The sequence below is a fragment of the Eulemur rufifrons genome, chromosome 19 (genome assembly GCF_041146395.1).
Source record: "Eulemur rufifrons isolate Redbay chromosome 19, OSU_ERuf_1, whole genome shotgun sequence".
NCBI classification, from domain to species: domain Eukaryota; kingdom Metazoa; phylum Chordata; class Mammalia; order Primates; family Lemuridae; genus Eulemur; species Eulemur rufifrons.
This window is the reverse complement of record NC_091001.1, coordinates 102,344,772-102,372,671: the sequence shown is the minus strand read 5'-3', so window position 1 is coordinate 102,372,671 and position 27,900 is coordinate 102,344,772. Positions and strand designations below refer to the sequence as shown.

Genomic DNA, 27,900 nt, shown 5'->3' with positions numbered 1-27,900 from the left:
CCTGTCCCTAAGCACTGAATTTTTGACCATAGCCAAAAGGTACATGAGCTGCAACGGTGCCTAATTTCTGTGCGCCTTCAATGTGGAACATGTGGTCATCAAAGAAGATGTGGGGCCGGATCTTCACCAAGATGGGACCTTTGGGAGCTCCAGCAAGGAAAAGAGCTTCGTCTATCTCTAGACCCCAGCGGCGAAGGGTCTTCAGCACACGGGCACCTGAACTGGCTGCACTCCTTGCTGTTATCAGGTAGGTCCTGATAGGACAAAGTAACCGTTCATTTTTGGCATAAAACTTCTTTTGCAGTCTGCCTAAATCTTCCAGAAAGCCTTTCAAGGGACCCTGTAAAAGGAACATATATCAGAGCTGTGATCCAGTGAACCAAAAGTGAGTGCTGAAAAAGCAGAGGATTATAAGAGCTTATAAAAGGATATACTACAGCATGGCCTGCAGTATTATGAGGCTGATAGCACAATGTTAAAACTCCATGTATTTATGTGAATATATTTCCTGATATGTAACTGTCCTTGCATTCCTGGAATAAACCTAGGATGACCATGTGATTTATCATTTGAACCCAGATATTTTAAGTGTGAAAGAATGCTCTATAAGTAATTAAACCAAGACAACAGACATAATCTATCCATGGTAAACTGGGGTAGGTGGTCACTCTAAACAAACTCTAGTTGGTTGCCTAAAGCACTAGTCTTTTTATTTGCTTTTTGTGAATTGCATGTGTTAACATCATGAAGTATATACCCTTTTGTCTAGTTCAATGGTTTTTGGCCTAAATCCAATCATGTCTTATATTTACAGTTGCTTCATATATCTTCACACTTGCTTTCATTTTTCAACCTTTCTAAACACTTAGCTTTAGCTCTCTCTATTATATAGAGTTTAGAATTGGATTTTGCTATGTGATCCAATCTGAAAGTTTTAATTTTTTAAAAAATAGTTGAGTTTGAGCCCATTTACATTTATTTATATTGTAAATATACTTGAGATTGGTTTTGTCTTGTGATTTTTATTGCATTTTCTATGTTTAAAGATTCTAAAGGATTGTTCATTGGCTTGTATCTGTCTTCTTTGTATGTGTGTATGGGTGGTTCTTCTGACATTTAAGAAGATTTGCATTATTTCCTTCTTTGAATACTTTTATAAGTCTAACCTTTAATCCCAGATCTATTATTCTTTACCATGAGAAATAATAAAATTAAGATGTTTGCTCAATGTCTCTCTAATCCTCTATTTCTTCTCCACCATGTAATTTTAGTCATTTATTTGATCTTCCTGAGTGTGTAGATTTGCATTATTAAATATTCTTTTATTTCTGTTTATCAGCTTTACATTTCATCCTTTGGTCATTGTAACTGAAACTATCAGCATACTTTTCCATAGACCTTCTTTTCCCCATATTTTTTCATTTTTTGTTAGTTGTATAATTTCTACATTGTTAGGACACATTATATTTGCTTTCTTTTCTGCCATCTTAATCCGTACAGTTGTTTTAGTTTTAATTGTATGGTTAAATACAGTCTATTCTCAGTTGTGCTTTTGTACTTCCAGTCACCCACACATTGGCTGAAATTTGTTCTCTAGTACTAATTTTCACAAAAACATCTTACGGAAATAATCCCTGAGAATATAGTATGTTCTCAACTACATATCTGTTTTCTGTGTATTTAAATGAAATTTTGCCTGGATATAGAATCCATGGTTTATATTTACTCTCCATGAAATCGTGTAAGTAGCGCTCCACAGTCTTTTCTATTAAGAAGCTTGAGGGCAGCAGCTTGGTCTCCCACCCAACCCTTCCAGCACTTATAGTGATTGTTCCTTGTGGGCCATCAGCCCAAAGAATTATTTCTTCATTTTGAAGTCCAATAATTTCACTAGGCCATGTCTCAGTGATGATCATTCTGATTCTATTTCCCTCTCACACAATGTGGGCTTTTAATCTTTAATATTTTAACAATTTAATGTATGTATTAAAATCTTCTGATAATTTAGGAATGTTTTCTTGATTTGTATTTTTATATAAATTTGTATCTTTGTATTTAACCACAACAGCCCTTCCCCTAAATATAATTTCAGTATATTTTTTCTTCAGGGATTCCACTTATGCAAGTGTTAGGTTTTCTTGACATGTTATCTATTTCTGTCATTTTTCTAAAATCTTATTTTCAATTCTTCTCATTTACAGCATTCTCCTATCTCACATTTGATTGCCTTTTCCTTGATTACTGCATTTCTACTTTATGATCTTGCTTTAAGTTTTTAAAAGTCATGACATGTTTGCTTACAGTCGTCAACTGTACTGTATCAAGTTTTTCTAGAGAGAGTTTTTTATCTGTCTGCCTTTTTCTTATTGTATCTTTGCATAAGTTCAATGCTGGTTCTCTTTTTATTAGTTATACTGAATCAGATTGGTTTTCCTTGGGACAGTTGGTGGGTTTCTGGGGAAGGTCAAGGGGATTAACTGAAGACTGATTTGTTTTCACAATTCACAGGCTCCCTTCTTCTCTACTGTCATGGAAACAACCAGTATTCTATAATGTGATGTGTTGTGTGATCGTTTGCTTAGTCTCACTTTCACTAAGGCTACATATATCAGTAAAAGCAAGTAAATTTACTTTCTAAAGGTGAGAAGTATACATATATGTGAAAAAAAAGCTGTAACATTTTTTTGCAACAGCCCCAGTGTCGTTGTAGTGACTATTGGCAGCGGCCGCCCTGGTTGCAGTTTGTCTGTGAAACGCAGATGGATTTGCTAGAATTCACAAAAACATACTCTGGGGAAAAGATTCCTTATTTAATAAATGGTGCTGGGAAAACTGGATAGCCACATGTAGAAGACTAAAACAGGACACACAGCTCTCACCTCTCACAAAAATCAAATCACTGTGGTTAACAGACTTAAACCTTAGGTCTGAAACTATTAGAATTCTAGAAGAAAACGTAGGAAAGACTCTTACAGACATTGGCCTAGGCAAAGAATTTATGAAGAAGACCCTTAAGGCAATCACAGCAACAACAAAAATAAATGAATGGGACATGATCAAATTAAAAAGCTTCTGCACAGCCAAAGAAACAGTCACGAGAGTAAACAGACAACCTACAAAATGGGAAAAAATTTTCCCATACTACACATCAGATAAAGGACTGATAACAAGAATCTACTTAGAACTCAGGAAAAGCAGTAAGAAAAAAATCGAACAACCCTATCAAAAAGTGGGCAAAGGACATGAATAGAAATTTTTCAAAAGAAGATATAAGGCCGGGCGCGGTGGCTCACGCCTGTAATCCTAGCACTCTGGGAGGCCGAGGCGGGTGGATCGCTCGAGGTCAGGAGTTCGAGACCAGCCTGAGCAAGAGCGAGACCCCGTCTCTACTAAAAATAGAAAGAAATTATATGGACAACTAAAATATGTATATACAAAAAATTAGCCAGGCATGGTGGCGCATGCCTGTAGTCCCAGCTACTCAGGAGGCTGAGGCAGAAGGATCGCTTAAGCCCAGGAGTTTGAGGTTGCTGTGAGCTAGACTGACGCCACGGCACTCACTCTAGCCCAGGCAACAAAGCGAGACTCTGTCTCAAAAAAAAAAAAAAAAAAAAAAAAAAGAAGATATAAAAATGGCTAACAAACATATGAAAAAGTGTTCAACATCTCTAATCATCAGGGAAATGCAAATCAAAACCACAATGAGATATTACTTAACTCCAGTGAGAATGGCCTTTATCAAAAAGTCCCAAAACAATACATGTTGGCGTGGATGTGGAGAGACAGGTACACTCATACACTGCTCGTGGGACTGTACACTAGTGCAACCCCTGTGGAAAGCAATGTGGAGATACCTTAAACAGATTCAAGTAGACCTACCATTCGATCCAGCAATCCCATTATTGGGCATCTACCCAGAAGAACAAAAGTCATTCTATAAAAAAGACACCTGCACCCGAATGTTTACAGCAGCACAATTCACAATTGCAAAGATGTGGAAACAACCCAAATGCCCATCAATTCATGAATGGATTAGCAAAATGTGGTATATGTATACCATGGAATATTACTCAGCTATTAGAAATAATGGTGATATGGCATCTTTTTGGTTCTCCTGGAGAGAGTTGGAACCCATTCTATTAAGTGAAGTATCCCAAGAATGGAAAAATAAGCACCACATGTACTCACCAGCAAACTGGTTTCCCTGAGTGCACATTTGGGATTAACACCAATTGGGTATTGGACAGAGTTGGGGGCTGGGTGGAAGGGATGGGTGTATACCTACTTGATGAGTGCGATGCACACTGCCTGGGGAATGGACACGCTTGAAGTTCTGACTGGGGGGGATGGGGGTGGGGGGAGGGGATGGGTGCACACCTACATGATGAGTGTGATGTGCACTGTCTAGGGAATGGACACACTTGAAGCTCAGACTTGGGGGGATGGGGAGGCATGGGCAATATATAGAGCCTGAACTTTTGTACCCCCATAATGAGCTGAAAAGAAAAAAAAAAAAAAAAAAAAGAAACGCAGATGGGCACGGCTCTCCTTGCTGCTTTTTTTTTTTTCCTTAATACATTGTTATTGCTTTACTGATTGGAATTGATTTATTATCTTGTTCATTTTCATAGGTGCTCCTATTATGACAGCGATTGTGAAAATTGCAAAATTTCTTCTACTCACAGCTTTTGTATTCATTCTCCATAATTTTTATTTTATATTTTCAGAATATTAGGGGGGTACAAACTTCCCAAGGGAAGAAATGGGAAAAGCTGAGTTTATTTCACCATATTCAAACAAGGTATCCATCTCATTCTCTTTTACTTCTATTTTTAGGTATGCTTTATAATTTATATATTTGTACAGTAGTTCAAGTATGTATCAAAATATAGAAATATTATGGAAAGTTACTCAAAAATACTTTTTTTGAGGAGCTGTATCATTTAAAACATTTGGAATCTGCTTAAGATGTAGAATTCTAGAAAGGCTGTCATTACTACCCCAATAACAAGAAAAATCCAGATAATATGAAAATAAAATCTTCTCTTTTCTTGAGCCCATCAGAGCACTGAGCTCACAGGGCAAACAACCAACATGAAACCTAAGGAAAAACAGGCATCTTCAAGGAGAGATTGGAATGCAAGAATTGGCACACCTTTGGCAGAGCACTGAAGAAAGAGATAGCAGATACCATACAAGCAAGTATAAAAATTCAAGTAATTTTTAAAAACAAATTGAAAAAGGACAAGTGTGAACTAATGAGAAAACACAGAAGACCTGGGATCCACAGACACAAGAAATACACACTCTCTTTCAGGCTTCTCCATGAGCTTCCACTAGGCACTTATGAGAAACACTGAAGGCAGGAGAGAGAGAAGAAAGCCTTCCTCAGTGATACAGGCTTGGAGGAGGAGAGCAGCTGCCACTGTGGTCAAAGACTAAAATGCCACCTAGGTGCTTATACCCTAAGGAGCAAAAGTCCTAAACTGCTGGAAGAAGGGCTTCAAACACTGTTATCTCCCAAGGTATGAATCAAGATCCACTGTTACGAGGGAAAGAGGAAAGGAAAACTATTCTAGCTCTGGATGAGGGATAAGAAATGTCATGACCCAGACCATTAGATATCACCTATCACTGGGGAAAGGCAGGATCCAGGAGCAATCTTCATCCCTAAATCATAGGGAGACAGAGCAGGCAGAGACAATGAAGCAACAGCTCAGGAGGGATAAGAACGTGGAGTCCTTCCATGAGGCACAGATACACAGTAGGCAAAATGCAGAAAGTGGAACAGGAAAATTGAGAAAAATCTCCTGACAAACTAGCCTGCACCCTAAGAACAAGGTGAATTCCAAAATAATTTTAATCCTGTGGCACAATGAATACAACTATAGCAAAAACAAAACCTACAGCCAGTTTAACTGCTGTTTAGATTGACTTAGTCCACCACAGTAATTGCTCGTGGAAGAGTAGGCATGCCCATTACCAGACTATTTATCAAAGACTCCACAACCACACACAGTCCCTGGCAATAAGTCAAATATTTATGAGATCACAGAACAAAATTAAAAGTACAAGCCATTTTCAAGAGACATTAAGAGAACTAGACTTAGTGATCACCCAGATGTCATAAATATAAAAGGAGATTGAAACTAACTGTGATCAATATCTTTGAAAATCTACTTTAAAGGTGGACAACAGACTGGTAATTTTGACAAAGATTGAAAATATATGGCAATGCTAAAATGGCAATGCTAAAAATAAAAATTACTGTATGGAGATGAAGAATGCCTTTAACTGAAGTATCAGTAGACCCGACATAGCTAAAGAAAGAAGGAGTGAACTTGAAAATAGGTCAATTATGCAAACAAAAAATAAAGAGAAAACAGAGTACAGAAAAAAAGAAAAGAACATTGAAATGCGGTGGGACACACACAGGCACACACACCTCATATTCAAACTGCCCAAACCAAAAGAAATATAGAAAATCTTGAATGCAGCCAGAGAAAAATAGATACGTTACATACAGAGGGCCAAAGATAAAAGTTTAAAAACATTTGTCATCAGAATCTATAAAAGTCAGAAGACAATAGAAGGGCATCTGTAAAGTGCTGAAAGAAAAATACAGCAAACCCAGAATGCTAGAAATGGTAAAAGTAAAATATTGTCTTCAAAAATAAATAAAGAAAGACTTTTTAAGCAAATAAAAATAGAAGATTCAGTACCAGCAGAACTATACTACCTGAAATGTTAAAAGAAAAAAAAAATATGGCAGAAGGAATATGATAACAGAGAGATACCTGATCTACACAGAAAGGAAAATCCCTGAAAATGGTTAAAATGAAGATGAATATAAAAGATATATTTTGTCTCATCCTTATTTACTCTATAGAGATTTGATTACCAAAAGCAAAAATACTTATACAGTATTGTGAATTTATAGTATAGATAAAATTGAATTATATGACAACAATATTACAAAACAGGAGGGAGAGTTTGGCAGTACACTGTTACAGGGTTCTTACACTACATATGACTTGGTAGAGTAAATATTGTTTGACAGTAGACTGTGATTACTTAAAGTTTTACACTGTAAACACTAGTGTAACTACTGAAAAAAATTTAAATGAGTTATAAGGCAATAGTGGAGATAAAATGGAATCTAGGAAAAACAGAATCAATCTAGAAGTAAAAAAAAAAAATAAAATAAAAGGGAACAAAGAACTAGTGGAACATATAGAAAAAATGGGAAAATAATATTTTTTAATCCAACCAAAGAAATGATCACATTAAATGTAAATGTCCTAAAAACAGCAATTAAAACACAGGAATTGCCAGATTTTATGAAAAAGCAACACTGACTATGATATCTACAAAAAAAATAGTTAAATATAAAGAAAATTTAGGCTGGGTGCGTTGGCTCACGCCTGTAATCCTAGCACTGTGGGAGGCCAGGGTGGGAGGATCACTCAAGGTCAGGAGTTTGAAACCAGCCTGAGCAAGAGCGAGACCCCGTCTCTACTAAAAATAGAGAGAAATTAGTCGGACAACTAAAAATATATAGAAAAAATCAGCCGGGCATGGTGGCTCATTCCTGTCATCCCAGCTACTCGGAAGGCTGAGGCAGAAGGATCGCTTGAGCCCAGGAGTTTGAGGTTGCTGTGAGCTAGGCTGATGCCACAGCACTCTAGCCCAGGCAACAGAGTGAGACTCTGTCTCAAGAAAAAAGAAAGAAAAGAAAATTTAAATAAAAAGACATAGGTTAAAAGTCTAGCAAAAATATACCATACAAACATTAGTCCAAAAAAAAAAAAAAAAAAAAGCTGGAGTGATATCAACAAAATGAAAAGAGATTAGTGAATTATCATCAAGAAGATATAATAATCCTAAATATGTGGGTATCTAACAACAAGATTCCAAACACATGATACAAAATTGATAAAATTGAAAGGAGAAATAGGTAAATCTTTAACTAGATTTGAAGACTGCTACACTGCCTTCTGAATAGTACATAAAACAGACAGGAAAATCACTGACAATATAAAAATCCAAGCATCCAAGCAATATGACCTGAATCATTTTACATAATCTAATCAACATTTATAGAACACTCGATCTAACAACAGCAAAATAAATATTCTTTCCAATTACACATGACATGTTCATTAAGATAGACTATATTCTGGGCATAAAACACAACACAACAAATTTAATCAATGGAGATACGAAATATGTTTTCTGACCACACTGGAGTTAAGCATGGACTCAATAACAGAAAGATATCTGGATAAACTCGAAATATATGACAATTAAATAACCTATTTCTAAATAACCCATGGGTCAAAAAGGAAGTCACAGAGAAATTAAAAAACATATATTTTGAATCGAATGACAATAACATCATCATCTATCAAAATTGGTAGGATGCAATGATAGCAGTGTTTAGAGAAAAATTTATAGCATTAAGTGCTTACATTGGAAATGTAAGCAAATCAATGACCTAGCTTCCACACTAAAACATGAACTGATTCAGTAAAATGATTATCTCTGGCCAGATCTGTCAGACCATCCCCGCAGAAGAGTAGAGGGTTAGACTGAGGAGAGTGGAGAATAATTATTGCTCGGATGTGGACCATGGGTAGAGATAGCAGAGGAGACTGGGGACCCCACCAAGAGAAGCTGCGAAGAGAGAGGAGGATAGAGAAGAGAGATCAGCAGCACAGACCAAATTCAGGGAGGCCTGGAGCCCAGTGAAAAGGTGAAGGGGCTCCCCTCCCCCACCTAGTGCATCTAGCCAGCAGCAGGACACAGGGCACTAATCCCATGGGGTAGTGCCATGAGGGACCACAGAGCTGGCATTCTTGCATCTGGATGCCTCTTCTTCTGCACCTCCTCCATTCCTGGGATCCCAGAAAGTAATTTTTGCTCAGACCAGCTTATAGTCATGGCCACCCCATAGAAAATGCAAAAGTTCTCTGTGCTGAGAGGCCTATCTCTCTGCAATGGGGATGGGTTTCCAGCTGAACCCACCTCAGAGAGTGGAGCCACTGTGGTGTAAATGCATGGGATTGCCCACTGACAGCTCGGACAGGCAGGCAGGACACAGTGCCCCCTAGACACAAGAGTGGTTCAGGGAGATCACAGTCCCTCCCCACCATGGTGGCCACTAGTGTGCTCTGTGCCAAGAGGCCTGCTTCTTAGCAACAGGGTTGTGTTGCTGGTTGAACCCGCAGGACAGCCACAGAGAGCAGGGCAGGGACACGTAGGGGAGAGGTCAAGGTTCCAGGTTTGGGTGGCAAGAGAGCACTCAAAGGCATATCCAATAGGAAGGTGTGGAAGGGCATGGACCAGCTTGGGTCTGTGAGCGTGCCCCATACCCCAACCCTGCCAGAGAAACACTGGGGCTGTGGTACTTGAACTGAATTAGCTTTGCCCCTGGTTCCCATGGCAACTGAATGCCTCAGGTATGTGGGCTGAACTGGTGATCCCTCCCACCGCTGACTACTATAGGGAGTGCAGCTTGTTCCAAGAGACTTGTGAGCCAACACGTCTACCTCGGCAGGAGTGTGCCCTTGGTGGAGACCTCTGCGGATAGAGAGGCCTACCTCCCTCTACTTGGGATCTAGTGGTGGAACAGGGGTGCACAACTGGAGATCCCCCAACCCACCAGTGACACACAGAGACTTACACCAGCGGGTCAGACACATGAACTGTAGGGTAGCTCGAGATCCAGTCTTGGACGGAGAGTGAATGTACATGGACTGATCAGAGGAGAGAGTGCTGTGCAGTTCCAGGGAGAAAATAGGGAGGGCATATGTTCCACCCCACAGAGCAACTGAGCTAGTGGGCAGGGATGGAAAAAGCCTGGCTTGGAGCCTTAGCAATCACACGATTTGGTCCCTCCCCTCCGGAGCAGTTCTCCAGGCTTGGAGAGATTGCCTTGAACTCCAGATCAGTAGCTCCCCCTAGCGGGCAGATAAGCAACCTCTGAGCCCTGCTGAGGCTTGGCAAAGTCCCTCCTGCTCTCCTATTCTAGCCATGATCTGTCTTGCTCCCCACATCTCAGTGGGAGTAGGGACCAAGCAACCCCTTGGGAGCTACAAGGTCGCTCCAAAATCTTGGGGCATTCAAGTGCTCCACATGGGGGACCAGAGCCTACCACGGGCACAAAAGATTGGCTTGGCAGCTGTCTCCTCCATACAAACTACAATCAGTGACAAGGGGAACAACCCCATAGCTAAACATAGTGCCTTCCAACTCAAGCAATTAGGGAATGGCGGATTCACACCCACAAGTACAATCCACTAGCTTGGAGATTAAGCTGGGGGACCAAGCTCAATACCCTCCATTAGGAAGATGAGAAGATAATAGGTCAGAGGTAAACTGAGAGGTTCATCAAACCTGCTAAAACACGCCAAAGGCAACTCAGAACCAGCATTCCTCTCCCTGGCACAGTCAAGAATCGATCTTTGGATGCTCAAAGATCATAAGCTAGCCCTAGTGTCCCCAGCTCACAATTAAGAGGCCAGATGAGCAGTAATAACGTAAAGAATTCCAGAAACATGACAAATCAGAGTGAACGTACACCCCCCCTAAAGAAATCAAGAACTCCTTACCAATAAGATAACAACCTAAACCAAATGGTTAAAATGACAGATGAAGAATTTAAATATGGACTGTAAGAAAGCTCAATGAAATACAAGAGAAAATAGAAACCCAAGACAAAGAAGCCACAAAAACAATGCAGGAAATAATGAAAAATTCTCTAAAGAAATCAAAGTATTGGCTGGACATGGTGGCTCACACCTGTAATCCTAGCACTCTGGGAGGCCGAGGTGGGTGGATCGTTTGAGCTCAGGAGTTTGAGACCAGCCTGAGCAAGAGCAAGACCCCGTCTCTACTAAAAATAGAAAGAAAATTAGCTGGAAAACTAAAAAATATATAGAAAAAATTAGCCAGGCATGGTGGCACATGCCTGTAGTCCAAGCTACTTGGGAGGCTGAGGCAGAAGGATTGCTGGAGCCCAGGAGTTTGAAGTTGCTGTGAGCTAGGCTGATGCCATGGCACTCTAGCCCAGCAACAGAGCGAGACTCTGTCTCACCAAAAAAAAAAAAAAAAAAAAAAAAAAAAAAAAAAAAAAGAAAAGAAAAGAAAAGAAAGAAATCGAAGTATTAAAGAAAAACCAAACAAATTCTGGAAATGAAAAATTCATTGAAGGAATTACAAAACACAGTGGAACTAAATTAATCAAAGTGAAAGAACAGAGAAATAAGAGGAATGAACAAAGCTTACAAGAAATGTGGGATTATGCAAAGGGGCCAAACATAACAATTATAGGCATCTCTGAGGGCGAAGAAGAAAATACACAAGGGTTGGATAATTTATTTGAGAAACTAATTGAGGAAAATTTCCCTGGCCTTGTTAAAAATCTGAATATCCAGAAAGAAGCAGCACACAGGACCCCTGGGAGAGTCATCATAAAGAGGCAATCACCACAACACATAGTCATTAGTAAACACAAAAGAGGCACTCCTACAAGCAGTAAGGCAAAAATAGCAGGAAACTGACAAAGGAAAAACTATCAGACTAACTGCAGACTTCTCAACTGAAACCTTACAAGCCAGAAGCGACTGGGGACCCATGCTCAGTTTCTAAAACAGAATAATGGCCAGCCTAGAACTTTGTATCCTGAAAAACTAAGTTTCTCATATGAGGGAGAAATAAAGATTTTCTCAGACACGCAATCACTGAATGAATTTCTGAAGATCAAACCTGCCCTGCAGTAAGTACTCAGACCTGCATTATACACTGATCAGCACAACAGTGTAAAATCATCCAAAGCTACAGTTTGGAGCCCAGATACAACAATGGTTCAAGAAATAAAACAAAACAATAAGCGTCTACCCAACAAGATGAACAGAAGAAATAAGACACCATGTATCAATTTCTTCAATAACTATGAATGGCTTGAACTCCCCACTCAAGAGACATAGGCTGTCTGAATGGATAAAAATATACAAGCCAAGTACCTGTTGTCTCCAGGAAACCCATTTAACCCACAAGGACTCATTTAGACTTAACTGAAAGGGATGGAAAACAATATTCCATGCAAATGGAAACCAAAAGAAAGCTGGTGTAGCTGTTCTCATATCATATAATATAGATTTCAAATCAATAAAAGTAAAGAAACACAAAAATGGTGAAGGGAACAATTCAACAAGAAGACTTAAAAATCCTAAATATTTATGGAACTAACAGAGGAACACCCAGATTCATAAAACAAATCATACTCAATTTAAACAAAATGATAAACAGCAGTGCCGTAATAGCCAGGGACTTCAACATCCCACTGACAGAACTGGACAGATCCTCAAACAAAAAATAAGCAAAGAAACAATGGATTTAAACAGAACTCTAGAACAAATGGGCCTAACAGGCATTTACAGTACATTTTACCCTAAAACAACTGAATATACTTTCTTCTCATAAGCTCTTGGAACATTTTCTAAGATGGATCACATCCTAGGCTACAAAACATGTCTCAACAAATTTAAAAAATATATGTAACTTATACTATGTATTTTCTCAGACCATAGTGCGATAAAATTAGAAATCAATTCCAAGAGAAACACTCATCTCTACACAAAGTCATGGAAACTAGCAAACTTATTGCTGAATGACAGTTGGGTCAAGGAGGAGATAAAGATGGAAATCAAGAGATTTTTTAAACTAAATGATAATGGGGACAAAAGTTATCAAAATCAGTGGGATGCAGTAAAAGCAGTTCTGAGATGAAAACTCATATCCTTAAATGCCCACATCCTTTAAAAGAAAGAAAGGTCACAAATCAACAACCTAATGAGTCATCTCAAGAAACTGGTAAAGGAAGAGCAAACCAATCCCAAACCCAGCAGAAGAAAAGAAATAATAAATATCAGGCCAGAACTAAATGAAATTGAGGGTAAAAGAATTATGTAGAAGGTTAATGAAACAAAAAGTTGGTTCTTTGAAAAGATAAGCAAAATTGACAGACCTCTTGCTAGATTAACCAGAAATAGAAAATAACGGAGTGTAATAAGGTCAATAATAAATGAAAAAGGAGAAATCACCACTCAAAGAAATATAAAACATCATCTCTGAATGCTATAAAAATATCTGTGCTCATAAACTTGAAAATGTGTAGGAAATGGACAAATTATTGGAAACACAAAAATTCCTTAGGTTCAATCAGGAAGAAATAGAACTCTTGAACACACCAATATCGAGCACTGAAAATAAAGTACCAATAGAAAATCTTCCAACAAGAAATGTCTGAGTCCAGATGGTTTCACATCCAAGTTTTCCGAAACCTACAAAGCAGAACTGGTACCTATACTGCAGAAATTATTCCATAACACTGAGAAGGAAGGAATCTTCCCAAAATTACTCTACAAAACCAGTATCACCTTGATACTAAAGCCAGGAAAGGACAACCAAAAAAGAAAACTACACACCAATATCCCTTATGAAGACAGATGCAAAAATTCTGAATAAAATCTCAGCAAAATGAATTCAGCTGCTCATAAAAAAGAAAAAAAATTCACAATGACCAAGTAGGCTTCATGCCAGAGATGCAAGCGTGCTTTAACATAGGCAAATCTATAAATGTAATTCACCACATAATAGAAGCAAAAACAAAGACCACATGATCTTCTCAATAAATGGGGAAAAAAGCATTTGACAAAAGTCTTCACCATTTTATGATAAGAACGCTTAACAAAAGAGGCATAGATGGACTTAACTAAAAATGATATAAGCCATATAGGATGAACCCACAGGCAACATTATATTGAATGGGGAAAAACTGACAGCATTCCCTCTTAGAACTGGAACCAGACAAGTTTGCCTACTATTTACCACTTTTCTTCTATTCAACATAGTGCTGGAAGTCCTAGCCAGAGCAGTCAGACAAGAGAAGGAATCAAGGGTATGGGAATGGGGAAAGAAGAGGTCAAACTATTGCTCTTTGCTGATGATATTATCTTCTATCTAGAAAACCCCAAAGATTCAACCAAGAGACTCCTGGAATTAATGAATGAATTCAGTAAAGTTTCATGTTAAAAATCAATGTACACATATCAGTAGCTTTCATATACACCAAGAACAGTGAAGCTGAGAATCAAATCAAAGACTCAATACCTTTCACAACAGCAACAAAGAAAGTAAAATACCTAGGAATATATTTAAATAACGAGGTAAAAGACTTGTATAGGGAGAACTACAAAACACTGAGGAAATAAATTGCAGAGGATGTAGATATGGAAAAACATATCATTCTCTCTCACTCATAAGTGGGAGATAAAAAAGGGATCTATATGGTCATAAAGAGATATAATGGAAATCAGAAACTAAGAAGGGGGGAGATTGGGAGAGGGATGAGGGATAAAAATCTACCTATTAAGCACAGTTACACTATTCTGGTGACAGGTATACTGAAAGCCCTGACTTCAGCATGATACAAGAAAATAACATGTTACCACCAAATGCTAGCAAGGATACAAAGCAACAAAATCTCTGGCACATTGCTGTTAGGAATGCAAAACATTATAGTCATTTTGGGAAATAGTTTGACAGTATCTTATCAAGTTAAACATATAATTACTTCATGATCTAGCAATCCCACTCCTAGGTATTTAGACATGAAATGAAATCTTATGTTTACACAGAGCCCTGTATGAAAACTTTAAAAAGTGGCTTTATTTGTAAATATCAAAGGTTAGACATGACCTAAATATCCTTCAATAAGTAAATGGATAAAAAAATGTGGTCCATTCATAGAACAGAATACTACTCAGCAATAAAAAAGGAACAAGTAGTGATGCATGCAATGACATGGATGAATATCAAAGACATTATGCTAAATTAAAGAAGTCAGATTGCATCCTGTATGAGTCCATTTATGTGACATCTGGAAAAGACCCCCCCCCCCAAAAAAAAAAACAATAAGGACAGACATCAGATGAGTGGTTGACAGGGCCTGGATATAGGAGACTAGGATGACTACAATGGGGCATTCGGGAATTTTGCAATTTCATGAAAATGTTGAGTGTTTCTGTTTTGGTGATGGTTTCACAATTGTATACATTTTTCAAAGCTCAGAACTATCATTAAAAATTATGAATTTTATTGTATGTAAATTACATGTCAACAGCTCTGATTAAAACACCTCCCCCACACACACTTGGGGGCCATTATTCTAGAATGGGGACAGAGAGAGATCAAATGAGGAGACATTAGTTGCGTTGTCACTGTACCACACTGGAGATTAGAGGCCTATAAACTGCAATGAGAGTTGTCAAATTAATCCTCTCCAGCTGCATCATTTGCTGGTGACTCTCAGACCTCCTCCATCTGAGAAAATTGGGACATTATCATGAAGAAACCACAACTTCCACTCCAAGTGTCCTTGAATGTCTTTGGTAGGAGGCATACCTCATAACTTCTTTCTCATCAGTGGAACATACCTGGCAAAGCCTTCTGGCCTTTATGGAAAAGCCAGCCTTGCTATGTAAAAAATAGCATTTCTTATACTGGCAGAGGGAGTGTATAATAAAAGCAAGCATACTTACTAGAAATTAGTTGGATATTCCTGCAATAACTAGGGTTGGGTTTCATAATTTCAATTGTTTAATGGGGAAAAAGGTGATTTAAAGAGCAAAAATAGACAAGTGGAACTCATAAAACTAAAATCTTTCTGCATAGCAAAGGAAACAATCCATAGAGTGAAAAGGCAACTGACAGAATGGGAGAAAATATTTAGCAAACCATACACCTGATAAGGGGTTAATTTCCAAAATATGTAAGGAATTCTTACAACTGAACAGCAAAATAAAAATTATGGTTAACAAATGGGCAAAGGACTTGAATAGACATTTCTGTAAAGAAGATATATAAATGGCCAACAGGTATATGAAAAGGTACTCCATATCACTAATCATCAGAGAAATGTAAATCAAAACCACAATGAGATATCACCTTATACCAGTCAGGATGGCTAGTATCAAAAAAAAAACCAAAAGATCAGTGTTGGTGAGGATGTGGAGAATTTGGAACCCTTATATACTGTTGGTAAAAATGTAAAATGGTGCAGCCTCTGTGGAAAACAAAATGGAGGCTCCTCAAAAAATTAAAAATAGAACTACCATGTGATCCAGCAATCCCACTTGTGAATATATATCCAAAGAAAATGAAATCAGGATCTCAAAGAGATATCTGCACTCTCCTGTTCACTGCAGCAGTATTCACAATAGCCAAGATTTGGAAATAACTGAAATGTCCATCAACAGAGGAATGGAGAAAGAAAATGTGGGGTGTGTGTGTGTGCGTGTGTATATATATATATATATATATGTGTGTATATATATATATATATATATAACATATATATATATATATATATAACATATATATATATATGTTATATATATATATATACACACACGCACACACACAATGGAATACTATTCATCCTCTAAGAAGACAGAAATCCTACCATTTGCAACCACATGGATGGGCCTGTAAGACATTATGCTAAGATGAGTAAGTTATAGAGATCTGTTATACAACATAGTGCCCATAGTTAATATATAATAAAAATACAGTATTGTACATTTAAAAACTTGTTAAGAAGGTAGATGTCATGCTAAATTTTCTTCCTACAAAAAATAAAATAAAAACATAAAAAAAGGCAAGGGGACAAGTAATCTTTTGGAAGTGATAAGTTTATTACCTTGTTTGTAGTGATGATATCATGGGTATATGTATATGTCTGAACTTATCAAAATGCATATATTAAATACGTGCAACTTCTTAAATATTAAATACCTCAATAAAGTTTAAATGAAAAAATAACAAGGTAAAACATGGAAAAAAGAACTGATAAATGCAAAATCTAAAAGAGATTTAGAGTATTTAACTAAGATGAGAAAATGGTACTTTAACACTGTCCTGAAGTAATTCTTTTTTTGAAGTCTTTTTGTTTGTTTAAGTGTTCTTTTTTTGAGAACTTCTATATTTAAATAATGGTGAAAACCTCTGAATGTACAATGGGCTCTGAACTTCTAAAAAGTAGACTAACATAAAATATAACAAAGATTTTTCCTCTCAATTAGTAAGATTTGTAAATAACAAACTACTTCATAACACTAGGTCAAGGCTTCAAAAGGAGCTGTTTAGAAAGGAAATATGAAGTTAAATACATACACATATAGTTTAAATATTGCTTGCTATAATTCGAGGTGGCAAAGTAGTAAAATTTTTTAACTTTCAATTAGTCTATTCACACTCTCATAAATTTAAGCAAAAATGACAATATTTAACTTTAAGTTCATTAAGAACTGAAAAAAAAGGGACAATTAAATTTCTTGGGAAAATTCGTAGTATAAAACTAAATGAGCCATCAGGTCAGATTCAGATCAGAGAATATTTTGATGTTTCAAATTTCTTTTAGTTCAGAAGTTATAGGTTCTGTTCATTTTAGACCTTGATTTTAACAGTTCAGTTCATGGATGGATTCCAAAAAACCTAAATATTTAATTTCAGTTTGATTAAGTGTTCATAGTTTGCACTTGTTTGAAGCTTATTATTCGATTCAATTCAAGCTCTCAGTTTTGCAGCTTTTATCAATTAAGTGATGCTTTTCTTGAGTTTGAGATCAAGGACTGAGAGATTCAACAAATGTTTTCTAACCTGTTGGAAATGACCTTACTCTTTTGAGAGCCTGTTGTGTAGAAATGGCTTATTGGCAATCTATAGTGCCTCTGTTACTCATAATTTGGAGGGAGTGGACTCATTATCATAAGATCATAGAGGAGTTTCCAAAAGGATAGATAAAATAACGTTAAAATTAAAAATGTCAGTAGCTAATGCTTCAAAGTGAACAATTCATGAATAAAAGAGAGAAAGCTTCAAAGATAAGATAGTGAGAGGGAGTGACCAGCTTAAAATAATTTAAAAAGCCATCGCAATGAACAAATATCTATATTTATATGTTAGAAAATAAGTACATCAAAATTAATGAGAGCTCATTGTACTTACCTGAGCAAGAGGCTTATTCTCAAATAGTGATTCGTGTTGAAAGAATTTGTCCAGCCCATGCTTTGTGGCAATATGGTCAGACTCATCAGAGAAAAGGACAGCATCCCCATCAAAAGCCACACGGAGCTGGGTGTCACAGTAAGCCATGTCTTTGGCTCCATCAAACATTGTTGCAGAGGCGATACCTGACAGATCATGGGGATTAATTAGTACTCTTCTCAGAGTCATGAGTTTTAGTTTCTTCCATTTAAAAAAAAATCCTCCCAGACCTATGTTTCCTCTCTAGCTATACCCTGATGACTCCACTCCTCTTCACAAGCACACATCTCAGCACGCATCTCAGCACTGCCTCTGTTTCTACAGGGTGGGGAAAATGTGAATTGAGTGGCAGGACAATTACTGAGGGTATCCATTTCCAGGAAAGCCAAAGCTCTAAAGAACAAACTTAAGAGTTGCCACATGTGCATATACCTTGGTAGAAAATCCATTAAGAACATAAGCTTCATAACTACATGTGAAACCCAATGTTAGTAACCATTAGTGCAAACCTCTGTATTAACGAGAGAGATGAAATCAGACTAATACCTTCTTGTATTGCTTCTTGTACTTTTTCAGAGTCCGCAGAAAGATACAAGTTGGTAAGATAGGCTTTCAAATAGCCAATAGGGCTCTTCCCACCAGTCAGACAGAAGCGGTCAATCAGTAAGCCTATTACCAGGCAAATAAAGACTTCGTTATGGCAGAAACTAAAGACAAAACAATGTAAATCCAAATAATAGCAACCTTAGAAATAACTGAGTTTATTTGTAAATCCAAATGATTTCATTTGTAAATCTAAAGGAATATTACTTTAGAAATAATTGAAATTTTAGAATTATTTTCATAATGCCAAATTGAAAAATTTCTCAGCTATTTCATATAATAGTAGGTATGTTTGGTGCATTATAGTTTATGAAGTATTAATATATTCACATAGACCATGCCAATTTACTTTCACAACTGTACCATAGGTATAATTATACTCATTACAGAAAAGGAAATTGAGACATAAAGACTTGTCTAACCCACTGGTTCACATGCATAGGGCAGACGTGAGCCAAGTGTTTGATTCTTACCTACAACAGAACAGTGCTCTTTCCCTTGAATTATAGCCTGCTACTTGTTGAAAGGGCCTGTTAAGATGTGGCTCTATTTTAAGTGCCATTTCTGCATTTCTTTAGTAGCAATACAATAGTAACAACAAATAGTGCTAGGATTTAATCCACTTTCTAAAACAACATCAAACATCTGAAATTTTCACTCTTTTCTGACTTGAAATTTTTAACACTATTATTGTATTAGCAGACTAAACATTAATATACTATTAAATGCTTTTCCAATAAAAAAAAAAACACTGGCTGTTAGTGAGAGGTTTGTAAAACAGGCACCCCCATATACTATGGGTGAAAGTATAAATTGGCACAAGCTGTCTAGAAAGTAACTTGACAATACATATCAAGAGCTTTTAACAGGTTTATACCATTTGACCTACGGTCCTCCCCCCTCCCTTTTTTTAAAAGAAATTTATCCTAAGAGTATAATCTGAAATTCTGGTAAAGATTTATGTAGAAAAGTCTCAGCTTAGGGTTATTTACAAAAGCAAAAAATGTTAAACAATGTGAGACTAGTTATGTACACAAGTACAACACTATGCATATGATAAAGTATGTACTTATTCAAAGTGCTTTTTAGATATATGATGAACCGGGTAGCTGCACATGATATAAAGCAGAATATTGAGTCTAGTAGGTTGTTTATCATCTGTATAGACCAAGAGAGTAGGTAGGATCCATCAACAGTTGGGGTGGAAGTGTCTGCTTTAGCATTAACAAAATATTCTCACTTTTTTGCTTAAGCCAATATTGAGCATAGATGGCACAAAAGTGTACTCTGCAAATTCTTAAATATTAATTTAATGACTAAGAAATTATTTGGTGACACTGGGACTCAGGGATTCTTAAAACAAGCAGCCCTCTTCTCAAGGAGATCATAGTTCACTAAGGAGCCTGGCATGTAAAACATTTATTATAATAGAACAAAGACCACAGCAGAGAGAGATACAAATTGCCTTCACCACTCAGAGAAGGGAAGTAACTAACTCTTGTGGATGGAAGATTATTATTCCATGAACAAGGGCTGCGTGAGAAAGTATGTCTAAGTAAAATAACAGCCTTATAATTAGGAAAATATAAAACAAAACTCATAACTTGTAATATATCTTGATTATTTACAGATACATCCAATTTAGATCTTATTTTGACTTGACATACCCACAAGATTGGGTATGTTACCTGAAAAATAGGCTAATGTTGCCCCAAATAAAAAGACAGGTAATTCCACAATAGAAGAATAATGGCAACTTTCTCTTAAAGAACTCAACACACTGATGGAAACGCTATGAAAAGTCAATCAAATTTTCCATGTAAAGAATAAGGACAATTTTGCGGGCATGAGTATGGATTTGATGTGTGGGGAGAGAGAGCAGCTGGGGCAATCATATTTTAAGAGTGGAAAGGAGAGGTGAAAACCTTTAAACCTTTAACACGGATCTGTGGTGAGCAAGAAGTTTGATCACAGAGAAAGCCTTTGGGTTGACGGCTCCTTGAAGTCAAGTTCAGAAGTAAAAAACATAAAACAGAGAAATATATTGCAGGACCTGGGATTAAGACTTTGAAATTCACACTTGACAAGTTAAGTCCAGAGCTTTGGGCCCAACTCTGCGCTAAAGTTAAAAATGAACATGGCCTCTCTTGTTCTGACATAGGCAAATAAACATTCCTTGCGCAGAAGGGGGTGTCAGTATCAAAGACACTGCATTGGTTAGGCCACAGTTAGCAAAATAACATGGCTTCTCTCCTCCAGAGCTGCGAGCTGGTCTTCCACATGGTATTTATTTTACTTACCATAGTGATTGACGCTGTTTATAAGCCGCACTCCCACTTGGGCATGGTTATTAGTCATCAGTACAATATCAAATAAGTCCTGTTCATTGGGATACAGCTCACGGAGTCTAGAATTGACATGCTGCAGTGCCTGCAGGTTACAAACATGAATGTGTGTAAAGAGGGGCAGGAAAGGTGGGCTTTGGGAGGCTGGAGAGAAAGCATCTCATCAGGGTCGAATTCAAAATCTGAAGACTCTTCACTGAGAGAGTATGGCTCCTTTAAGGCCGAGTCATGCCATGCATTTTTGTATTTTCAGCTTCTCATACATAGGACCTCAGTTAATGTTCACTGACTACATGGGTAATGTAACAATGAAAATTGTTACAACATTTGGTTTACTAGAATAAGCTCTGGGGGATAAATACAGGGAAGGATGAGGCTAACTTTCATGTTTTGTATATGTTTGTTTTTGATTTTTAAAATCTGGTTTTATCGATCATCTAATGATTATTTTTATTGTGAAAAATATATAATGCTTCATGAGTTTGCATGTCATCCTTGCACAGAGGCCATGCTAATTGTCTCTGTATTGTTCCAATTTTAGTACATGTGCTGCCAAAGTGACTGTTTTGTCGAATTTTTAAACATAGGTCTTTAGGTTTGTGATTCCCTTTCATGCTTCTACCACATCCCATAAGTATGTTCTACCCACAACTTGAAGAGGTGTTACTTGTTTTTCCATGTTTATGATGCTAGTGTGTAATATTTGTATTAGTTATTCAGGGGATCAGAGTGGTAAGTGCTCCATATTCCAGTGTAAGTTCAGAGAACCTTACTTTCTCTATTAAAATCATGCCCCTAAGTGCCAAGAGTATCTTGATTTCTTAATATGCTATGTATGGGGTCAGAACAGCTAAAGCAAATTTCATCTCATTTTAATAAGGTGTTTTATTCTACTGCTCAGGACTGTGAACTCATTATAGCTTCTTACTACTGCTTCTAGGAAGGGAGGGAGCAAAGGCTTCTGTTAGAGGTCTCCTGGTGATGACTCCATTTAGGAAAGCCCAATACCCCAAATAAAGGGTTATGGGCTGGAGTCCCTTCCTCAACAGTCTGGAAACTTTTGTGAAAGCATAAACCTGGGTCAACTGGAAAGAGGCAAGAATGGCTACGGTGGACTAGGACTTATCAGAGAATCTGGACAAGCTCCCAGGGTAGGCCCGGGTCCTTCCCTCACCATCCAGGGTCCTGGCGGGCCAAAGACAGCTTGCAGAGTACCTTGACGAAGCGGAATGCGGGGCCTGGGGTCAGGATGACGTTCTCGTTGTTGAGCTGATACTCCATGTACTTCTCCAGGCCCTCTTCCTCGTAGACTTTCCTGGCATCCACCATGTTGAAGAGCGCGCGGGACGAGACCGCGATGGTGATGGCGTGCTTGGGTTTGGGCTGCGGAGAGGAGCGCGCATGGGAAGACAGTCACGCAGACAAGAAGGAATCGGGGTGGGGCTCACTCAGGGTAGGGTGGAAAGAAAATGGCCAGGCCGCTGCTTGGAAAACTGGGATGCTGGGTCAGCCGAGGCTGGGATTGACTGCGCTAGGTTGGGGCAGGAGAAGCAGAGGCTGGCACGGACTTCCCTACGCGGCGGATGGGAGCTAGGCTGGGAGAGGCTGGGCTGTGGGGCTGCCAGGACTGCGTCCAGGGTCCCTCACCGGCCGGGGGCGCGAGCAGCTCGGGACCTTCTCGTAGAACTTCTTCAAGGACTCCCAGTAGGCTTCCTCATCGTCTTTCTCTTCCTCCGTTTCCACCTCCTGCTGCTGCTGGGACATACAGTCGGCTTCCAGCTGGGGGGAGGAGGAGTAGAACATCCTGCGCTGGGAGTAGGACTTCCACTCTATGGGGGCTGTAAGCGTATAATCCCGCGTCTGTGAGGTCCGCATGATGCTCTGCGTCCGGGACTCGGGATTCTCCTGAGGCTTGGTGCTGGGCCGCCGGGTGCTGGGCTCGGGCTCCGGGGGCGTGGGAGGCCGTGAGTCGAACGGCAGGGACTGCTGGTTCGGCTTGGACTGTCGGGCCGAGGGCGGCGCGGTCGGCGGCGGAGAGTCATGCTGGCTGGGGGAGGTGGATGGAGTCCGGGAGGTCGTGGAGCTGTTGGGGAGCTGCGGCAAGAAGAGGGGCATCTGCGTTTCCAGGCCAGCCGGAGTTCTCACTCCCCGCACCCCAGTCTCTGCCCAGTTCCCGCCTACGAGCTCTCCCCTCCTGCCTGTTCCATGGCTAGACCTTAGATGGATCCTGCTTCATCTCAGCTCCTTTACATAGGGATAAAGGGACTGTGGCATTTCTAGGCCCCAGCTATTCAGTATTTCTGTTGAACAGACACAGAGACTGTCGTCTGCTTTCATTTTTCCCCAGCTTCCCTCAGCACCTCACATTTTTTTGTTGTGTTTGTTTTGAATAGATAGGACACAGGTCCTCCGCCTCACCCTTAGGCAGCTGGCACATAGTTTTGTTCCTTCCTTGCCATATATATACCTGTTCAGTCAGAGGCCTCCAGGTAGGACAGAGGGCCTGAGTAATGGACCTTGGCCATTGCCTCCGTGTGTGCCCTCCATTAACTTGATGAGCAAAGTGGGCCCCACATTCCCACCAGAACACTCCACATAGCACCTTGGGAGCGTCTGCCTCCCAATTCACCATCTGTACAATGCAGTGAATGGTGGCTGAGAAGGTCCATAGGAGATGGGGAAACTTCAGCGTCTCCCCATCACCTTCAGAGCTTCCCGTGCCAGTGGGAACACGATTACAGAGAGTCATCTTCCTGAATCGGAAGGGTCCATTCTAGAGAAAGGACCCCTTTACCAAAGTGGGCAAGAAGTTATTAAGCATATATATATTATTTCAGTTTTTATGTTTGTTTCATATGTGACTCAAAAGGGATATTCTTGGTTAGATTATTGAGCCAAACCTGACAGAGATGGATGAATTGGGTAGAAATACATGTTTTCCCAATGGCTGGGTCTGTATCATTCTCTCTGCATCCAAAAACTTAATTTCAAAACTAACTTTTTTTTTTTTCTTTTTTCTTTTCTTTTTTATTTTTTACTTATGCGGTCAGGCTTAGTTAAGAGCCCAAAGCACCGCACAATATAACACTCTTTAATTTTTCTCTTGTGGTTACCTTTCCATCCTCTCTTCTGAGAGTCATAGGTAGTCAACAAATATTTGTTGAATGAAGGAAGGAAGGAGGAAGTGTGCAGCCTGTAGACCTAGAGCCCCTGGTGTTAATCCTACCTTAGGCAAGCTACTCTGTGCTTCCATTTTCTCAGTGGTAAAATGGGGTAAAGGGGGTTCTCACGAAAGCTAAATTAACTAAAACATGCAAAGTACACAAATAGAACCTGGCACATAGAAACCATCAGTAAATGTTAACAATTATTATTGTTATTCTGTCATCTACTCCTCCCTTTCATCTCTGTATCCACCTTAACACTGTTGCTCTTGCTTCTTGGCTCTTCTGATGCAGCCTTGATGGATGGGGTTCGGGATGTTCTGGACCATTGATTTCGCACAGTGTACCCCCGAGAGTCAGTCTTTGTCAGTAATTCTTGTGATCCCTGTCAAGGAGAGAAGAAACCCAGGGATGTAGTAACCTACCACCCACACTTTCTATGCATGTGCCTACAGAAGAGCCATGTCAGGCTAAAAATAGCAGCACCCAATGAGATCCCTGGTCTCTATGACTCTCAATTCAACCTGAGCCCTCCGTACTATTCTAATTCTGGCCCAATCCTAACTTCTGTTTGGATCAAAATGTGGGGATCCCCCTGGAAGAACATCCAAAACCAAGAAGCATATTGAGTAGCTCATACTTCTTCACCTGTGACTCCTGTTCTATGGAACTTACTAGAGTTGACCATTTTTCCTCCCTTTTCCCCACTTCTTCCCTCAAGGATGAACCTGTTAACAGATGCTAAAAAGACAAATGCACCATTTTTATGACAGTAAAAGTGAGCGCAGCTGGTGGCTTATCTTGGGGCTTAGGGTAGCTGCATGTAAGTGAATGGGGCCTTTAAGCGTTCCTTCAAGAAGGAAGAATGGAAACTACCCTGAGGCAAGTGAAAGTGTTTCTATTCCCCAGATCCTTCCCCGCACCCAGATTGCCTGCGACTCCCCTCCAAAATCAGTAGTATGATCTCTGCTCACCCTGATCGTGGTGATCTGCTGGCCCTGCTCCCACAACAGGCACATGTGAATGTAAATATGTAATGTGCGGCAGGGGCCAAGGACTGTTCCCAAAGCTGCACAAAGGCAGTGTCTACACGACGAGTGACCCCGCACGGGGCAACATCTCAGCGAGTGATTCGGATTGACTGCACGCTTCATCTGAAAGATTGTGCAGAAAATGGTCAATGCAATGGCCAGACTCCCCTTCCCTCCCTGATTTGAACAAAGACCACTCTCCTCCCATAGGCTGAGCAGAGGAGCCTGCTGTTGTGCCATATATTCTCCGGGAACATGGTGGGTGTGGACTGGAGGGGAAGGCAGGGCCCAGCTTCTCCTAGTTTTTCCTTAATCTCCTCGTGAAGACATTAGGTATCCCTTAATACAAATCTCAACAGCTCAGTCTTCTCTCCCAGAATTCCCTGTCCCTTAATATTTTCCATTATGCTCTTTAATGTTCTCACCACCGCTAGAGAGATCAGCTCACCTGAGTGTTCAGACGAACTCCCGGTTTGTCAGAATCCTTTCTTTTTTCTCCATCAAGACTCTCTTTTGAGTTCCTCGTTCCGGTCTCATTCTTAATATGGAAACAAAGAATGTTTATTAATTTTTAATGTCAGGGGCATTAGAAATCTTGGGTTTGGGAATAAAAAGATAAATATAAATAAAACATAGAATTCGTCTCTTTGCCAATATAAAAAAATATATAAACTTTAGGTATTATTTTTCCCCATTCTGAGCATGAGTAAAAATAGCACATATTTTATAAACAAGAATTATGTGAACAATTTTTAATATAGAAATATGTTGGTTCATAGATTTGAGATATAAAGCATTTATCATTTAAAAAAATGATACTATGGGAAATGCTATGGGAGAATTTTTCAGGGCTCAGCAGGACTTGGGTTTAAATGTGAAGTTGCTTACACAGAGCAAGTTTTTATCCCTCATTACTGTGAAGATTGTTACTTATGGAAATTTTTCTTTTGCATATAGAATTGAAAACTTTTTTTTTCTAATTATCTATAGCTCTAGTTTTCTGTGGATGTAAGTGTCACCAATATTAGTCTGATTTGTCATTTGTTTGTGTATTACATCCTAGTAGTCTGTAGGTCCTTTAGAGACAGCAACTGTGTTTTTACCTCTTACCACTAACACATGAGCATATGCTCAATGAATACCGACTGACTAGATTAACTTATTCTGTATTCTTTAATCTCCTTGTTTTCCACTCTCTTCATTTCCTTGACTTCCCCTCCTTCCCTTTTCCTTTTCATGTTGCCACTATCTGAAATTATTTGGTTGTTGCAGAGCCTTCAGAGAGGTAGATGATGGGCTGATATTTACATTTCCTAAGCTGTGTGGCAAGATTCTAGGACACTCAATTCACTCACCTTCTTTTTCTGTTTCAGAGATGTTTGACTCATTTCTTTAACTCTTGAAATTCTTTTGTTGTTATGCAGGTTTTTGTCTCCCCAGCTCCATTTCCTGTTCCTTCCCTTGCTTGGTCTAGCTTTGCATTTAGAATGTCAAATTTATGACATCATATGTGGTGCCATAGTAACAAACTGCCTCTGTAAATATCTGACTATGCTTTCTTTAAATAAAATAAAGTAATAATATTTCTTCATATTTGAGTATATCCTCTCATAACCATTGTATGTGTTTTTAGGAATTGATGTCTAAACATTGTTCAAATATTTAATATATGGCAATATCAATATTACTACTTTCTTCTTTTTAAATCTTTTTAGGCATCACTCTGTCACTCATCATATCAATCTCATTTGTGGCTTTATGTCTGGTACTGCCAGAATGAATGCCAAACTCATTTGTGGACTCAATCATTTATCATTGCACATCCAACCAGATTTTGGAGGGCTGTCTGCAAATCTGGAGACTATTTTTGACAGCTGAGATTTTGTTCTAGACTTGTAGTTTAGACTTGAGTTTAGCTTCAGTAGTGGTGTTTCTTTCACAATGGCAAAGCCAATTGAGAAAGACACTGTCAAAGCTTCTTCCCTGTGGCTGGTAGAATGTTACTTGTGCTGACTTTCCTGGCATTTGTCTTATCCATAACCCTTTTAGCATCCATTTGTACCTCCCATGTACACAGAGAGAAGAATATATAAAAGGCAGCCCCCAACTCTGGTTTACAGAGTCCAACATATTCTGCATTTTACCATTTTGATTTTGTCTTCACCCAAGCTTTAGGTGAGAGACATGTGCCATGCCAACCTGAGCAGGTGAAACATTGCAGGTCAAGCACTGAGGCAGATTTCTGGCCTTTCTTCTTGGGAGTCGATAACAAAGATCGAATATCAAGAGAAGTTTTTGGTGGTTTTAACCAGTTATCCAATGAGTCTTTGTTTTTTTTTGTCTTTTTTTTTGTATTTGGAGGATCAACTTTTATTTTATTTTATCTTACTTATTTCAGAAATTACAGGAGTGCAAATGCTTTGGTCACATAAATTGCCTTTGCACCCCACCCCTACCAGTCAAAGCTATAAGCCTGCCCATCCCCCAGACAGCATGCACCTCACCCAATTGGAGGTAAATTTACCCATCCCCTTCTCTACCCTCCCAGCTGCTCAATCCCCAATGAATGTTGTTACTTCCACATGTGCACATAAGTTTTGATCGATTAGTACCAATTTAATGATGAGTACATGTATTGTTTGTTTT

At 38.9% G+C, this 27,900-nt stretch overlaps 1 protein-coding gene and 1 non-coding gene across 7 annotated transcripts; both read right to left on the bottom strand.

Moving 5' to 3' along the window:
* Positions 1-7: 7 nt before the first annotated feature.
* NT5C1B (5'-nucleotidase, cytosolic IB) lies at positions 8-26,642 on the bottom strand. Of its 6 annotated transcripts, none has more exons than XM_069494193.1 (10): positions 26,610-26,642; positions 25,703-25,792; positions 25,147-25,377; positions 24,477-24,608; positions 22,707-23,153; positions 22,275-22,442; positions 21,015-21,144; positions 18,658-18,780; positions 18,073-18,257; positions 8-340 (listed from the first exon to the last, which is right to left on the bottom strand). In XM_069494193.1, exons 1-10 carry the CDS (start codon positions 26,640-26,642, stop codon positions 8-10), a joined length of 1,872 nt encoding a protein of 623 aa, XP_069350294.1. The 6 variants fall into 6 exon arrangements, with proteins under 6 accessions (XP_069350294.1, XP_069350295.1, XP_069350296.1 ...); XM_069494194.1 differs by having other exon boundaries at positions 22,707-23,155; positions 24,473-24,608; positions 25,198-25,377; XM_069494195.1 differs by having other exon boundaries at positions 25,198-25,377.
* LOC138400387 (U6 spliceosomal RNA) lies at positions 21,518-21,621 on the bottom strand. The gene has a single exon (XR_011236281.1). It is a non-coding gene; the product is annotated as a U6 spliceosomal RNA (small nuclear RNA).
* Positions 26,643-27,900: the final 1,258 nt, after the last annotated feature.

Excerpts from the sequence above, each read along its gene's own strand:
- NT5C1B (XM_069494193.1), bottom strand. The coding sequence starts at position 26,642 with ATGAGTCAAACATCTCTGAAACAGAAAAAGAAG. Across the intron at positions 25,793-26,609 it reads CTCTGAAACAGAAAAAGAAG|AATGAGACCGGAACGAGGAA; the intron begins GTGAGTGAATTG and ends TTCCATATTAAG. Across the intron at positions 18,258-18,657 it reads ACAAGAAGCAATACAAGAAG|GTATCGCCTCTGCAACAATG; the intron begins GTATTAGTCTGA and ends ATGATCTGTCAG.